The sequence below is a fragment of the Uranotaenia lowii genome, chromosome 1 (genome assembly GCF_029784155.1).
Source record: "Uranotaenia lowii strain MFRU-FL chromosome 1, ASM2978415v1, whole genome shotgun sequence".
In the NCBI taxonomy this organism is placed as follows: Eukaryota; Metazoa; Arthropoda; class Insecta; order Diptera; family Culicidae; genus Uranotaenia; species Uranotaenia lowii.
Window position 1 is genome coordinate 97316563 of NC_073691.1, and position 16538 is coordinate 97333100.

Below are 16538 nucleotides of genomic sequence, written 5' to 3' on the forward strand. Positions count from 1 at the left end.
ATCAGAATTCTTACTTCAGTAAAACAGCTCTAGAGTTATAAGGATTCACTCTAAAATATTCTCAAAATCATCATTAGAAAGCAGAAACCAAGATCTATTCGCTGAACTGAAAAAATATTTGTTGGGATATAACGCAAAGCCATACCGCTTGATCAACTGTTCCGAGTTGCGTCGAATTGAGCCAATTGGTTCCGCTCAAGATCATTTACCCTACACTAGAGAAAAAAACCAAAACCAGCTGTGGAATGAATTTAGCGATAAGCAGTTGAGAAATTCTCTACAGCCAAATCAACTTCACATAAACTCTAGTTTGTACGTAGTTTTCGATGTTGGTCAAGCAAAACAACTGGTTCAACCAAATATTTATTATATGGAAGAGCCAACCATATGAATTTTGATAACCACATGTAGAGTTCTTTATCCGTGTAATAAAGCCAAAAAAAAAACAAATTCTTTAAGAATTATTAGATCCTCGTTATTTCTCTCCTAAAAAGTATTTCAATCAAACGAATTGTTTTTAAAATACAAGCCTTTAGTAAGATACAATCACTAAAATATCTATGTCAGATTATTCCAGGTAAAAAAAAAACAAAATTTGCGAAACAGGTTATGTAGTGTCAAACAACTCTTTGTATCGAATTTTAGGTCACAAGTCAGAAAAACGACCGTTTTCACAAGCTGTATGTGTTCATGTTTATCAATGTGTGAATTTTTAAAGTTATGGAATTGTTAAAAGCATAACTTTCTTTGCTGAGAATTTAGGGAATAACGCCGACGGTTGTGATTTTGGAGTCTTATCATGAACCTCAACCCTCCTGTCCAACAGGTTGTGTGGCGGGTTAAAACGTTAGGTTGGGTTGGGACTGTGTATGTATTCATAATCCTGCATGACATAAATTTTGGTGAAGCCAATAAAAAGTAAAGGAAAAAATATAAAGTGGTTAAAAAAAATGATAAGATTTTTTTTGCTCTATCCACACTGCAGCACCGGCGATTTAAATGAAACAGAAGTTGATACTATATTGATCTTGACGAATGATTCATACATCGTGGCGGAGTATGATTCACACCTGGATAAGATCGTTCGGTTCGAGAACGTTTCGTTGGACAATATAGCATTGATTGAGCTAGGATTATTCCAGCATAGCAAAATGTTTCAAGGGCCGGCACCCGCTCATCTCTGCATCCGGTTGAACTATTCCGTTGACGGTATCGATGGCTACTTCCACATGTTCCGATCACCTAACATAAGATTCTTCAACAACGTAGCTGTCGTGATACGGAAAACGGAGGAAATAACAGAATCACTGACGGCTATTGTCGATTTATTTAGAATTGCTTTGGAAAATCGTGGACGCCTTGATGTACCATTTCATTGTGGAGGAAGCTTGCAGCGACGGAAAAGTCGCACGCTCCTCAATGTTCCGCAAGGTATTCCGAGGAACCTTTCGGAGTCACAACTGGTTCAGATGGGCTCCAAGGCCTTGAGTAATGTCGCTGGTCAGTTTTCCAAGATCGGTCAAACGCTGAATCCGGTCAAAATTGGTAGAGCGTCTTCGGGCAAGAAAGCTAAGGCAGCAGTTCCTATGCCGTATGTTCATACCGGTCAGATTGTGGACGAAGCTGAACGAGGGAAATTTACCGTCGGTTCCAGAAGCTCAAGTCAAAAGAAATCAGACGGATCAAGTTCGGAAGAGGAAGCAGATACCAGTATTTACGAACCGGATGAGGGTGAACTCGTTCAGGAGAACCCACTTTACAACGAAAATGTGTTCCTACCTTCCGTGGGCATTGTAATGGGTGGGTCCGGAGGTGCAGGCGTAGATGATGAACATGCTGCTGGAATGCTAGAGGATAAAGACAGCATTCCCAAGATGTCTTCCGATGTTTCAACGATGTCGATTTCATCTGTTACCGATCACATAAACATGCCGGCCGGGATGTTGGAATGTGCATCGCCGATCAGGGGGCGCAGCCCCACGCCGGAAATTCGCGTTGATGTAGGAAGTACAAGTGCGGACGCCGGGAAATATCTAGCCTCTGAGGGCCGTTCTGTCAAGTGCGTTATTCGACATTCCATTGACTTGATCAAGTTTCATTAATTATACGAATATTTTTCAGGGATTTATCGCTCAACCTTTCAGGTAATCAAAGTGACAATGCGTTGAAGCAATTGAAAAAATTGACAAGTCCCCTGTCCAACATTGGGAAAGGACTTCAATCTCTGAGCGCTAACCTAGATCCAAGGAAGATATCTGTTAAGGTGAGTATTTTAGTTTTTGAAGTTTGAATGACATTTTGTCACTTTGACTTTGAAAGTCAAAGAATACTTACACAGACCAACGGGTAATTTTAACATGCAGCTTCTGTTTGATTATGTTTCGAACATTCTTAGTATTTCGGTTGATTTTTAGATCGAACTTCGTCTTTCGGGAATTGGTAGGTTAATCAATCAAAAAGCATTTAGTTTTAATTTTTTGTAAGTCATTTAATTTGTATGTTTTGATATTAACACTAGAAAAATATTTTTGTAGTAGCTGGCCGCCATTTTTGTGCTTAGCTGTTTTGTAATATGGATGGAAATCCCTGAAAAATTAAATCACGTTTATTTAGGTTGACATCTAATTATTCGGTAAAATATGACGATCTTCTTGAATAATTAGGAACTCAGAATGTTTTGAAGAAGGGTCTTTATTCTAAAAAAATGTGGTTTATTACTGAATTAAAGTGAAAAATTTTCACTAACAACTAACGGTTGTTTATAATCTTTATTACTTCCATTTCACCCCCTCTCAATACGTTAGTCCAGTTCTTGAAAACGGGTTGATTTCAAAGCTTTGATGAACAAACCAACTAATTGGCTAATTGGGCCTACCAATGGCCGGGATTCGGCTGGATCCGTCCCATGTATCTCACCGGAAAGCAGATGTCCGGTCGCACACACAGCATGATATACATATGTAATGCTGCCGAACAGCTCTCGATACGATTCCTTTGTTGACGAAACTTTACGGCTCAGTTGGAATGTTTTTTTCATGGGGATTTTGATGTCCCTTTGGTGTAATACGAGCCTGTAGCGTACTCCAACCGCAAAGACCGTTCGAATCGTCGTGAGATTGATCACGAGATGTGCCTTGTATCGTACTGCTTGGCCGTTATCGTTCTTTTCCATTCGGAAGACCCACTTTGTCCTCAGTGGTTTCATAACCGATATTCGGCGGACAAGCTTCGAACCTTCACACACGGTTGGCTTCTAAGAATTTCTGTTCTTATTTATTTCCCAGCAAACATAACATCGCATTAGAAATGTCAGCTCAACTCGTTAACAATGTTAATGCGAATCGTAATTCCTACCAAACCAAGTAAATGATCGTAAAAATGGTTAGTTGAAGTCTACCGACTCGTATATGACAAAAGTCCGCCATGTTTGCAAATTTGTCTCCCGCGTGCGGGTTCAAATGAGAAAATGACTTTGTTGTTCTCTTTGCGATAAGCAGTGCAACCAGATTTCTTAAAATCAGAGGGTCCATATGGATGAACTGGCCAATGAGAGAAGCAGCAAATATTGTCGCTGGCAACGGTTTGCATGCATTGAGAGCAAAACTTGCGCTCTCTCGCATACTGTCAGGATGTACGGTAAAAGGTGTTGTATATCGTCCAATTTTTACAACTCTTATCGCTTAAGCCAGAAGTTAAAAATATGTATGTATATTGCCTCCACTTTAGTACGTAAATGCTGTTTTTTCGAGTTATATAAGATGATTTTATAATGTATATGAAACGTATAGCAAAGTTTGTTGAGAAATATACCTACAAAAATGTTTGCTGGGTTGTTGTTCACGGTCTTCGATAACTCAACATCATACAGACTGGTTACTTAAACTACGCTTAAAACTATCCTTACTTATATTAAAATCAAAATACACATACACTTGGTTGAACAATCTACAAGAGATGTCAAATGGGTTATAAAATTCATTCCTTCCATAATTGTTTAATCTTAGTGGCTCGAAATTTCTTAGGGAACGAGATGGGACATGATATGGTATCATTTCGATGAGACTGGCACGTTCTATATTCCCAGATATGACGTCGAATATAAACAAACGACAAAGCAGCACGTGAGCCGATTGGTTCGATATTCAAGATTCCACATCGGTCATGGTAGGAGCGAAGTCGCTGAGGTTAATTCCATGGTAAATTGGGAAGCGTGTATGCAGGAACCGCCTCTGAACTGACTCAAGTAGTAGTTCTTCTTCCACAGCACGTAGTCTTTCCGGAGTAGGTTTCCGGAACGTCTGTAAAGTGCGAGCGGACAGAATTTGCGCAAAGCCCAGTAAAGAAGTCAAAAAAGTTACCGGGGAGCTTGCGCTCCCTTTCGCTGCACCTCAGCAACGGTTGGCCTAAGGCTTCGAGCTGATCTAATTGCAAAAAGAGCGCTCCGGTATCGCCAATTCAGTCGGGCAATCCATTTTCGTCGGTCAGCTCGAGGAAATCAGGTTCATCTGACTCTTCCTCTTCATCAGGGACCGGGATTTTCAACTTCCCCCTCCTGATCTTGAAGAAATATCACTATCAGCAGCTTGACTTTCTCACCTTCGGGAGACTTCACAAACGAAAAGTTGTTTTCGTCGAACTTCACGTCATGAGAAATTACGATTTTCTTGAACTTCGGTCCCACAACCGGAAACCATTCGACGCGTAACCAACCATGACGTCTTCGCGGCTTCTGGCGTCTAGCTGCTGACTCTGGACCCACGCAATGGCCTTGCACCCAGCACCAGTAACGAGGTCATTCTTCATCATTACCTGAATTCCTTGTTGACCCAAGTGGCCGAAACGTTGATGCCACAATAGATCAGCTTCAGCTTTGCAGTTCTTACTCCGACTCTGATTTCTAATTCATATAGACCGCCTTTGAGATAAGCCGTGCTGATGATATGTCCCTCTTCTTGAGATAGGCCACCTTTCCGGAAAAAATGACTCCAATGCCTGCCGCTCTTCACCGATATTAAGTTGTCGCGTAGTTCTGGAACGTAGAGGACCTCCTTCATATTAATGATTGGTTGAATCAAGTTTCGGATCTTCGAGAAAGCATTCTTCGTGTTTACTAAATGCTCGCTTGAACCCGAATCGAGTTTGAAGATTAACTTGCCACCATCTCGCTTGAAACCTCCTCGATTGGCCACAAAACTCACTGCATTTTTCTGGCGGGCTGAAATAGCTTTCCCTGCAAACTTCTGACGGCAATCCTTTTTGAGGTGACCTCGCTTTCCGCACTTGATCTGGAACTTGAAAGGATTTCTGGTCTTCTCACTCAAAAAAGGAGCTAGTTCCAGTTCCCGTAACATTAGCTTCGTTCCATCCGCTTCATATCTTCGGCCAGTAGACGTTGCTTGACAATGAAAGGCCAGTAGGCGTTGCTTTTCCGGAATGTTTTCCAGCGCCGTTACCAGGGGATCAAATGAATCTGGCAACGTTTGGAACAACAAAATGACTTGATCAGCTTCTTCGACTCTGGTGCCGGCTGTCTCAAACTCCAGGCGCGAACGCCTCCAGTGCCGACCACATCTCCTTTGTCGTAGATTACTCCCGGATCACTTCCAGGAATTCATTGGCCAGGAAAACGACAATTAACGCCTTTGTTTTGTGGTCCGCCTCTTCAAACTTGGTCTTCTCAATAGCCATAGCAGGTGCATTCTCAGTCAGGTTTCCTTGGGCGCCGACTGAATCAAGGTACATTTTAACCCGGAAACTCCGGTGTTGAAAGTCCAGTCCACCTTGGAACTGCGGGATTCTGCAAACAGTATTAGCAGGGGAGTCTCTTGAATAATGAAGGACTCAGAATGGTTTGAAGAAAGGTATTTATTCTAAAAAGTGTGGTTTATTACTGAACTAAGGTGAAAAGTTTTCACTAACAACTAGCGGTTGTTTGTAATCTTGATTGCTTCGATTTCAGAACTTTATCAGTTTATTCGGTAAAAGCAATCGATTGTTTGTTATAAATTTCCGAATGGTCGTTAAAAAGCTATGGATGGCGGTTATTAAAAAAATACCAAGTGTTCTGTAAAATTTTACAAAATTTAGGTAAAATAAATAACGAACTCTCGGTAATACAACCCCCCCCCCCTTCTTTATGAGAGTTACCTAATAGCCTTATAAGTAAACCGTTCTAATATTTGCTTTTTTTTTATTTTATACAATTTCATGTGTCAAAATTTTGTTTATCCGATAACTAGGAAATTAGCTATGAGCAGAAGAAAGTGACCCATTTCTAAATGAACTAAGTTTTACAAATCGTTCGAGCCTGATAGGATTGAAACTGAGAGAAAAGAAAATTAAAGGTTTCTCGAGCTCCAGGATATGCCATGGCCATTGTGCCATAGTTTTTTTTTTAACTTTTGTGACCTCAATACTACGAAAAGATGTTTAAACTCTATATTCCTTTTCGAACCAGCTCAGTAAGCTTTTAAAGAAAAATGAGAGCGATGATGATTGACAACATTGAAATTGATTAACAAACAAGTGCTCATCAAAATTCACCGCGCTTTCAAAATTAAATCATTTTTAAAAATGTTTTTTTCTCTCTCCCAGACTCCGGTGCTGCAGGCTCGTAGCTCAGAAACCCCAACGGCAGAGATTCGGCGGCTTGAAGAGAAGTGGGATAAGTCCAAGTGCCGCAGTAAGTTAATTGCGCTGTAAGCTTTGCCGAAAATTATGCAAGATCCTAAGCTGTTTGTGGCACCTAATAAAAAAAGATCGCCAAAGCGCACCCTGCGGATTGCACAAACTTCGATTGCGTTAAATTACATATACACTTGTTGAGCTTTCATTGTGATACTATCGATAATTTTAATGGGTAAACTAAATGATATGCTATGATTTCTCTTGATTGTAAATTTGACTATTTTGCAAATAGATTTCTAGATCCCGACTGTATATAAGGGATGAATCATCCTAAGGGATGAAAATCCCGACGTACATACATGTCATTCGTCCCTCTGCATATTATTTGACAAAGTCTTATTTTTTTGTACTAGTGATTCGTCAAGTATAAACATGAATATTTCTTTTTTTATTTGCTTAATTTTATTTCTAAGTTTTTTGTCATCTGATAGAAATGCGAACGTTCCATTAAGCTCAAACTTAAACAAACATTCTTTATATTTTCTCCGAAAACACTTACATATTACATACTTATAATTACTTTAAATGAAAAACAAATAAAGGGAAATATTAAAATGAAAATAATTACAGAGTAGCTCTGAGGAAAAGATCGATTTCCAACACGTAGTTAAATTCTATTACAGATAACACATCTTTCAAAATTTTTGGTTTTCCTCGGACTAAGTCTAAGGTTTAACGACAACAAACAATTGAGATTTAGTTTTCTTCCGGTTTGCGTTGAGAAAACATTCTCGTGCTTATTTTTAAATGTTATAAAAAAATCAAATTTTCTGCTTCTCAACATAGGTAATTGGTTGAGGTAATGTAATTCAAATATTAGATCGTCAAGCTTTATAGAGAATTCAGAAATAGGAATATTGCAACATCATCGGACATAATCTATCCAAAGCAAGTCGATGCCTTTGTCCTAAAAAAAAGATTTAGTAGGCTTCATTAAATTTAACAAATTAATTCATCAGTGGCTTGGCATATTGACTTTGCAATGGATGAAATTGTCACTCAAAGTCAATTAAATTATCGCATTATATTATACAAAAAAATAACAGTAACAGTAATTATAAATAGGCCAAGCAAAATGTTACAAACCTAGGCGTACGTCCCTTGTCCATTCCATCTTTGGGTGGTTTTTGAATGCTTCAATAGAGAGCAAGTCTCGAAATGCGTCGCTAAACAGCACAAAGTAGCAATATGTATCGATGATTGAATTATTAACGAACAATTAATCATTCCTGTGCTTTTGCGCCAAAAATTAGTACGGAACTCATTAGCGTAGTTCGCGCAGATGTGTTGCTTCATCGTTCAATGAATACTCTTCTGTTTACTTTTGTTTTACATAAAGATAGTAAATAAAAAAAACGGCCTCCAATTGTATTAAAGATAACTTTAAGTTTTTGACTTTCAAAAGTAGTAATTTCAAAATATTCCCTGATTTATCGTATATCTTAAAAGCATTATAAAGTTGGTATAGTAAATCGTCTTCTTTCAATATCGAAACATACCGAAATCCTTGGATTTTCCATTCCTGTTACTTTAAAAACGTTCAATGGTAGTTATACAAAAAGCTCCTTGGAAAGCGTTCCACAGTCAGTATCAGAATGTGGATAAATTTTTGGGGATTTATACTGCCGTTCCAAACAAAATTGTCCCATGTGAAAAATCGTGCAAACGAGAAAAACGCGATTGAAACGCAGCTATATCTCCTGTTTTTCTCTCAAACTAAAAATTCACCTACAGTTTTTTTCGTAGTGAACAGTTTAAATTAGTATGTTTGAAATGTTTTCTTCAAAAAAAAAAAAAAAAAACATTTCCTACAACAAACGGAAAATAAGAACCAAAAATGCTTCGTGTGACACTTTTGCGATGAATCAGAACGCTTACCGATGCTAGTCTAGTTTTTAAAAAGCTCGTAAGTTTCTATTTTACCCAAAATCAAGTTGAATCGTCATTCGAGAAATACGTTCCTCTTTGTTTATAATAATGTGTATAGTGAAGTATCAATCTTGTAAGAAGAGCCTACCGAAAAGTGTTGGTGAAAATTTCTCTAAGTAACTCACTCAAGGCTCCTCGCTCCTCCTCCACATCCCATTTGAGTATTCTTTTCGGTAAATAACATTATATTCAACAGTTTAAACTCATCTTAAGCGAATTTTTCGATTAGGTTTTCATTTTTCATAGAATTTTCTCTAGTTTGACATTGCTTGTTTGTGTTTACATTCGAAAGTTAACACTTAAAAAGACTATTTACAGCTAAAAAGTGAAAATGACTAAAGAGTCACATGGGACAGTTTTGCTTGGAACGGCAGTATAAATTTGAAAATATTTTATTCGAAATCTGCCATCTCAATGCAAAACTCAACTGAAAGACTTATATTCAAGGGTTTGAAGAACCTCTTAGCTGAATGAAACTATATATGATTTCAAAGTAGTCGATGATTCCTTTGAATTCAGCCACAATATTTGAAAGACCCAAATACTAGTATTTCACTAGCTAGCATCCTCAGTGGGTTATCGACTGAAAGTCTATCATTTCCCTCCCTTAGAGCAAGTTCACTGGTGTTGGGAAAAAGTGGTAGAAATTTTGTCACTTTTTGCACATTTTGAAAATTTTGCCATGCAAAAACATTTTCAAGATCTGTGGCCTTCAAGTTTTTCTACAACACGCGTTGTATTTTCGCATGCTGTGATGCAAAAATAGCAATATTTGTATCACATATGGCTGAAATAGAAACAGTGGTAAAAAAAATACAACGCTCAAAGATCTTGAAAACATTTGTTCATGGTAAAATTTTCAAAATGTCAAAATTTCTACCACTTTTTCCCTACACCAGTGAACTTGGTCTTAAATTGTCCAAGCTAGGTACAGCTCTGAATTATTTGTAGGTAAAAAGATACTTCGAATGGTTGGCAACTGCCAAATCAGATTCGAAGAAAAAAGTTCTTCCCTCACAGAATCCTAGATCTTCAGTAGCATTGCACACCTGTGAAACAGGTCATATGATCGATCAAGAAAATGTTTCTTTACTTCTATCTTTGATCAGTAATTCACTGAAGTTAGATGTAGCGGAAAGTATTGAAATTTTCAATCAAAATTCAGCTAATCTGTTGAACGGAGACAACGGACCAGGTCATAGTTGGCTGTTCAAGCTCTTAGGCAAGGAAAAATAGAATTTACCTGACAACGCCCAAAACAACAATAATAATCTAAGGGAGGGAAATGATACACTTTCTTCAGTCGATAACCCACAGAGGATGCTAGCAAGTAATGTAGGAATCTTGTGAGCATGTTAGAGATTAAAGAACAAATAAGGAGGCTACGGTTTAACACTATTCATTATAGATCAGAACTTTATAAGACGTCAAATATATCGGTTGCAACTGGAACATTGTCTTTCAATCTGGCCGCCTTCAGTAACTAGTTAAAAAACTAGTATTTGGGTCTTTCAAATACTGTGGCTGAATTCAAAGGAATCATCGACTACTTTGAAATCAACTAAAAGAATATTTTTCAATAGGAATGACGAAATATGTTGCTTGGTCGAATCTTTAATTTTATCCTCTACTAGCTGATCCCATACGAACTCCGTTTCGCTTTCAACTTGGAATATGTCATGAAATGTCATGTCATGTCATGGCATGAAATTTTCATCCCAATCCGATGTATAATAACGACGATATTGCAAAAATATTGAAAAGATAATATGGACGACCCCCTTTGCCGGCCCCTTACACTGAATTCAATAGCTAAAATTGTAACCGTTCGTTACACCCCAAAAATGTGTCCTCGACACATCAACCAATTTCGACTTCAACCCTGACCACGAAACGTCAAAGCAATCGACACTCAAGGGCTCTCAGGGATTCCTCCCATTTTACCGCTTTCCCTACAACAGCACGCAGCCACCTCTCTCACAAGAGAATTTCCATGGGCGGAGGAAACTCTACTGTTAACACGGGGAAGTGCTATCACCCAAACAACGACACACGCGTATCTAAGCTTGAATCTATGTAGTTGTAAATTTTTGTGTGTCGGTCGGATTTTCATAGCTTGCGCAAAATCGACCAACGGAATGCAAGGTCTTTCTGTCCTCGAGCTCCTCAGAGTAAAGTTGTGCGCGCCGTGTTGTACGTTAACGTAAAGGTTATTTTTAGTGACGGTTTATAGGTGTAAAAATTTCTAAAGTTTTTAACTAAATTACAGGCTAATTAAAAACGGGCAAATACATTAAAACTTTTATAAAACGATCACAAGCTGAAAGTCGTTAGTACGTGTGAAAGTTACTAAGGAAAAGTACGGTTAGTTAACAAGCTAAACACAACATGCGGTCAGTTAAAAACAAAGTTAAAATATGTTATATTTTTATATTAAACAGCTAAAAACTCGACTCAAAGATTACAATCACAAAACGAGAAACAAATTAAAACCGAATATACAGTAAAAGGTAACATTTGTGTAATGTATAAAATCAAGTGTTAGTTCGGTGACACGAGGTGTCAAAAAGTATTAAAACAGTTGTTTCTATGCTAGACAGATTCAAAACACGTTAAACAGTACAACGAGGAAAAACAAACAAGTTAACATTATATCCTGAAGAAAAAGGTAAAATTATGTAAACATGTATTATTGTTGTACTATCGTGAAACATTGTAAAAACCATGCGGTGCAAGATGTGACGTAACATGTCGACTAATGTATCTGGTCAGGTCCAGAGGACCTTTTTCTTTTCGTTTATAACCTCAATCTCAGGAGCATCCTCGACGGGTCGCGGTTTAAGACGAAACCGAATCCGCTTTCCGAGGACAGAAAACTGAATGCCGCTGGTGGACATAACCCCTAAAAGGTCCGCCATCTCACATCATCACCATCGAGTTGATTCTAGCACCATTCGGGACGCCGAATTGGGTGTGAATCTTCTGGTGTAGCTGCCAGTCGGAGGATCCAGTTTCCCGAACCAGAATGTTTACAACTCAAACCTAACCATAAAACCGCAAGTATGGACCGAATTGTGACGTCAAGTTTAGGCTCTGTGCAGCCAATAAATGTACCACTAAAAGTTTGTAAAACCAAGCCCCCCTGTATTAGTTTTTTACAAAGAATGATTTACACCCATATTTCGATCTTTCTACCGTATTCCGTAGTTCTCTAAAAACAACCCTCTGAAGAGTTCTCGCATTTTGGTCTTCAATTAAATTAGTAAACATACATCTGACAACGGTTGGTAGCATGCGAGGTACCACCCGTGCCTTAACATTTAGCTCGATTCCCCCATTTGGACATCACTGTTTGAGTTCGACTCAAGAGGGAATAGCCCGTGTTGAAAAATCCTATAACGACCCTGAGTTCTATCCACCCCACCCACTAATCCAAAATAAAAACAAACCACCCACCCGCTGAGCAACCGCGAGTTACAATTGGCGCCCGCATAAAAATAAAACTTCACCACGGTTACGTTTCCTCGAAATTTTCCTCTCCGAGGAGGGGCAAAAACAGTATCTGTTTGAAAACTATATCGTTCTCCAAACGATTTACTTTAACTGATTAATAATCATCATTTTTTTCATTTTAGAACTGAAGATCCTGGAAGTTCAAGACAGAAATCATTTGAAATTGTTTATGATTCTGTTCCCGAAGCTCTCACAAAAAAAAGTCAGATTCATAGCCCGAAGATTTTAGATCAACCAAAGAAAAATGAAAACTCCAGCGAGTTTGGCTCACTATTTAGGCAGATGCTCGAGAGCTCTGAAAATAGCTGAGCAAGGGGAACATTTGTGTGACGTACGCAGATTGCAGTCCGCTTTCTTTCCCCGATTATGGAAGTTACTTCAGATTCAAAAATTGAATCCCCATCATGATACGCTTTATCTCGAAAACGGCAGCTCAAAAATCTCGTCGCGTTTTAGCAAAATCTTTTCGAAATCGATCCAAAATTCATCGCGAAAACTCACGTCGGTTTCGGAAGATCAGGAGCAGTTCCGTCGGGTAACAAAAAACGGTTATTCGGTATATTTCGTTTCAGAACCGGATTCTAATACTAGTTCATCTCAATTGCAACGTTGTGAAAACAGAATTGATCGATACCAGCATTCGCGTGAAAGAATTGTTTCCTATTGCTATCATCCGAACAAAATTAGTTTCGATAGAATTTCGAAACGTTTCGACCGTGAAAGAATATGCATCGTGAATTCCGAAAAGACAACAAATCGGGAACAATCTGGCTGGTTATCTAACCTAATCCGTAGCTACGCTAACGCTTTGTTGAAATTCGGTTCCGAGAATGATGAACGCTTTTCCTGGCTACGGCTGTCCCGCGAATTTAAAAATACATCCGTCTTTCAACCAACAACAAGTAAAACGCGCGCGCTTACTAGAAGTCATTGCTCCGAGGATAAATACGGAATTTTTTTAATTCTTTGCATATTTTCATCGATTTCACAACGCTTCTTTTATATGGATACCGGAAATACGCGATTTTCTCCAATAGCAAGAACCGTTCCAAAGTTGAAAGTGCCTATCAACAATTATGTTTTATTTTTAGGCAACGGTTTGAATCAGCTAACGACATTCCGCGTTCACGAAATTCGTTCAGTATCGTATCTGAAAATTAGAAACTTCACCGACCAGCTCCGTCAAAAATCGCGAGACGCTAAGAAAAAATTAAACCCTGAAATCGGAAATGTGGTCAGAAAGCCCAAGAGTAGCGCACCGTACAGAGTAGAACAGAATCGATTGCTTAGAGAAACCCACATTTTGACTTTTTACCCTGGTCTGAAGGTACCTTGTACGACTGTACGCTTCAGGGTCAGCTCTACATAGATTCCGACAAATCTGGCCATGTGCCACGAATATAATTCGCCTAACTCTGCTTGGAAAAGCAATAATCCCTGAATACGTCTGCCCATAGCTTCCAGTTTGATTGATCCATTTAACGGTACCAAATAGAACACCATTTGGAAAACAATCATTAATTAAATTATCTTGTTTAGATGAAAGCTAATCATCCATCCGCGTAAGTTCAAAATTCAATGCGAACTTTTGTAACACAATAGTGGACAATTTTCCCACTGTGTTCGACTTAGTATCAAGTGTTGAAATAATTCATATTCTTCACTTTTCCTATCGCGATTCAAAGCTGTCACGCCTATAGCAACCTTCTAATTGGAAAAACCAAAACTAGAACTGTTGAGAGCTACCGTAAGTGTAGTAGGATTTTCGGAGTATGTTTGAAAAACAAAATCACATATTTTTTTTCTGTTTATTAGCAGCATCTAAAAAGAAAAAACGAAAACAATTAGGAGCAAACGAAAACCACCAATTTTGTCAAATATTTTTCATAGGTTTACGAGATTGAACCAGTCTAACTTCGCTGATGTGTATCATCGTGTCCGTTCCGGGGCTGACTCGAAACCTGAAAAGAGAGAAAAAGAAAACAAACACAAAACCTTGATTAGTATCTGTCCAGAAGATTGGACGATACATAAAACTTACCCTTAATTCACTGTTGATTCCCTTCCATCTCGACCGAGGGTCTATGAGGTGTGAAGACTGGAAAGAAATACAGTCGAGATTACCTTCTTATAATCCGATCTTTCGGATGTGTTGTAGCAGTTGCTAGCACAATCATAAAACTTACCTGGTGATTTCCTGGGGAATCGGTTTTAACCTTCCGAATTCTTCCTCACCGCAGTTCTAGCTGAAACAGACAAAAGTTATGAAAACATTAAAGGGCTACTAGAATCTGCAAACTGAGCTCTAGAGGATTAATTTTGTGAGAAATAGGTTGAAAACTTACCCTGAAAATACACCAACTTGAAGCACCGGTGATTATGAAGAATGAAAAATTTAAATGGATCCGATTTATCTATAAACTTTGTTTACATTTCGATGTTGTCATCTCAAAGTGAGTGACCATCAACATAAAATACTGCAGTGAGTTACACTGAGTGACACGATGCTGTTCCGATCACCAGATGATTGCGAAATAGGCAGTTCGTGTAAATCATAGACCCAAAAGTCTAATTTTAATTTTGATAGTTCAAAATAAAAAATTAATCAGAGAATCGTGTTACATTCATCTCTCTGATTGAAAAATGAATGAAGTCCATTCATTTTCAGAAGGGACGATGGGGTAATGTAACCGTTCGTTACACCCCAAAAATGTGTCCTCGACACATCAACCAATTTCGACTTCAACCCTGACCACGAAACGTCAAAGCAATCGACACTCAAGGGCTCTCAGGGATTCCTCCCATTTTACCGCTTTCCCTACAACAGCACGCAGCCACCTCTCTCACAAGAGAATTTCCATGGGCGGAGGAAACTCTACTGTTAACACGGGGAAGTGCTATCACCCAAACAACGACACACGCGTATCTAAGCTTGAATCTATGTAGTTGTAAATTTTTGTGTGTCGGTCGGATTTTCATAGCTTGCGCAAAATCGACCAACGGAATGCAAGGTCTTTCTGTCCTCGAGCTCCTCAGAGTAAAGTTGTGCGCGCCGTGTTGTACGTTAACGTAAAGGTTATTTTTAGTGACGGTTTATAGGTGTAAAAATTTCTAAAGTTTTTAACTAAATTACAGGCTAATTAAAAACGGGCAAATACATTAAAACTTTTATAAAACGATCACAAGCTGAAAGTCGTTAGTACGTGTGAAAGTTACTAAGGAAAAGTACGGTTAGTTAACAAGCTAAACACAACATGCGGTCAGTTAAAAACAAAGTTAAAATATGTTATATTTTTATATTAAACAGCTAAAAACTCGACTCAAAGATTACAATCACAAAACGAGAAACAAATTAAAACCGAATATACAGTAAAAGGTAACATTTGTGTAATGTATAAAATCAAGTGTTAGTTCGGTGACACGAGGTGTCAAAAAGTATTAAAACAGTTGTTTCTATGCTAGACAGATTCAAAACACGTTAAACAGTACAACGAGGAAAAACAAACAAGTTAACATTATATCCTGAAGAAAAAGGTAAAATTATGTAAACATGTATTATTGTTGTACTATCGTGAAACATTGTAAAAACCATGCGGTGCAAGATGTGACGTAACATGTCGACTAATGTATCTGGTCAGGTCCAGAGGACCTTTTTCTTTTCGTTTATAACCTCAATCTCAGGAGCATCCTCGACGGGTCGCGGTTTAAGACGAAACCGAATCCGCTTTCCGAGGACAGAAAACTGAATGCCGCTGGTGGACATAACCCCTAAAAGGTCCGCCATCTCACATCATCACCATCGAGTTGATTCTAGCACCATTCGGGACGCCGAATTGGGTGTGAATCTTCTGGTGTAGCTGCCAGTCGGAGGATCCAGTTTCCCGAACCAGAATGTTTACAACTCAAACCTAACCATAAAACCGCAAGTATGGACCGAATTGTGACGTCAAGTTTAGGCTCTGTGCAGCCAATAAATGTACCACTAAAAGTTTGTAAAACCAAGCCCCCCTGTATTAGTTTTTTACAAAGAATGATTTACACCCATATTTCGATCTTTCTACCGTATTCCGTAGTTCTCTAAAAACAACCCTCTGAAGAGTTCTCGCATTTTGGTCTTCAATTAAATTAGTAAACATACATCTGACAACGGTTGGTAGCATGCGAGGTACCACCCGTGCCTTAACATTTAGCTCGATTCCCCCATTTGGACATCACTGTTTGAGTTCGACTCAAGAGGGAATAGCCCGTGTTGAAAAATCCTATAACGACCCTGAGTTCTATCCACCCCACCCACTAATCCAAAATAAAAACAAACCACCCACCCGCTGAGCAACCGCGAGTTACAAAATCCATTGCTTGTCTTTGAAAACTCTCGTGTACCATTTTTCATCTGAACCCTATGTAAAATA

At 38.6% G+C, this 16538-nt stretch overlaps 1 protein-coding gene and 2 long non-coding RNA genes across 4 annotated transcripts in view; all 3 read left to right on the forward strand.

The window, feature by feature from the left end:
* Positions 1-8145, forward strand: part of LOC129751505 (phosphatidylinositide phosphatase SAC2) — a 33323-nt gene extending 25178 nt beyond the window's left edge. For both annotated transcript variants that reach the window (XM_055747045.1, XM_055747054.1), the window contains 3 exons: positions 986-2059; positions 2122-2263; positions 6595-8145. In XM_055747045.1, coding sequence (XP_055603020.1) covers positions 986-2059; positions 2122-2263; positions 6595-6702 — 1324 coding nt within the window. In that variant the 3' untranslated portion in view covers positions 6703-8145. The remainder of the gene's footprint in view (positions 1-985; positions 2060-2121; positions 2264-6594) is intronic.
* Positions 8146-10868: 2723 nt separating this feature from the next.
* Positions 10869-11739, forward strand: LOC129739411 (uncharacterized). Its single transcript, XR_008735853.1, has 4 exons — positions 10869-10980; positions 11058-11126; positions 11213-11284; positions 11389-11739. It is a non-coding gene; the product is annotated as an uncharacterized LOC129739411 (long non-coding RNA).
* A 3508-nt stretch (positions 11740-15247) lies between these two features.
* Positions 15248-16118, forward strand: LOC129739279 (uncharacterized). The gene is made up of 4 exons (XR_008735797.1): positions 15248-15359; positions 15437-15505; positions 15592-15663; positions 15768-16118. It is a non-coding gene; the product is annotated as an uncharacterized LOC129739279 (long non-coding RNA).
* The last annotated feature ends 420 nt before the right edge of the window (positions 16119-16538 follow it).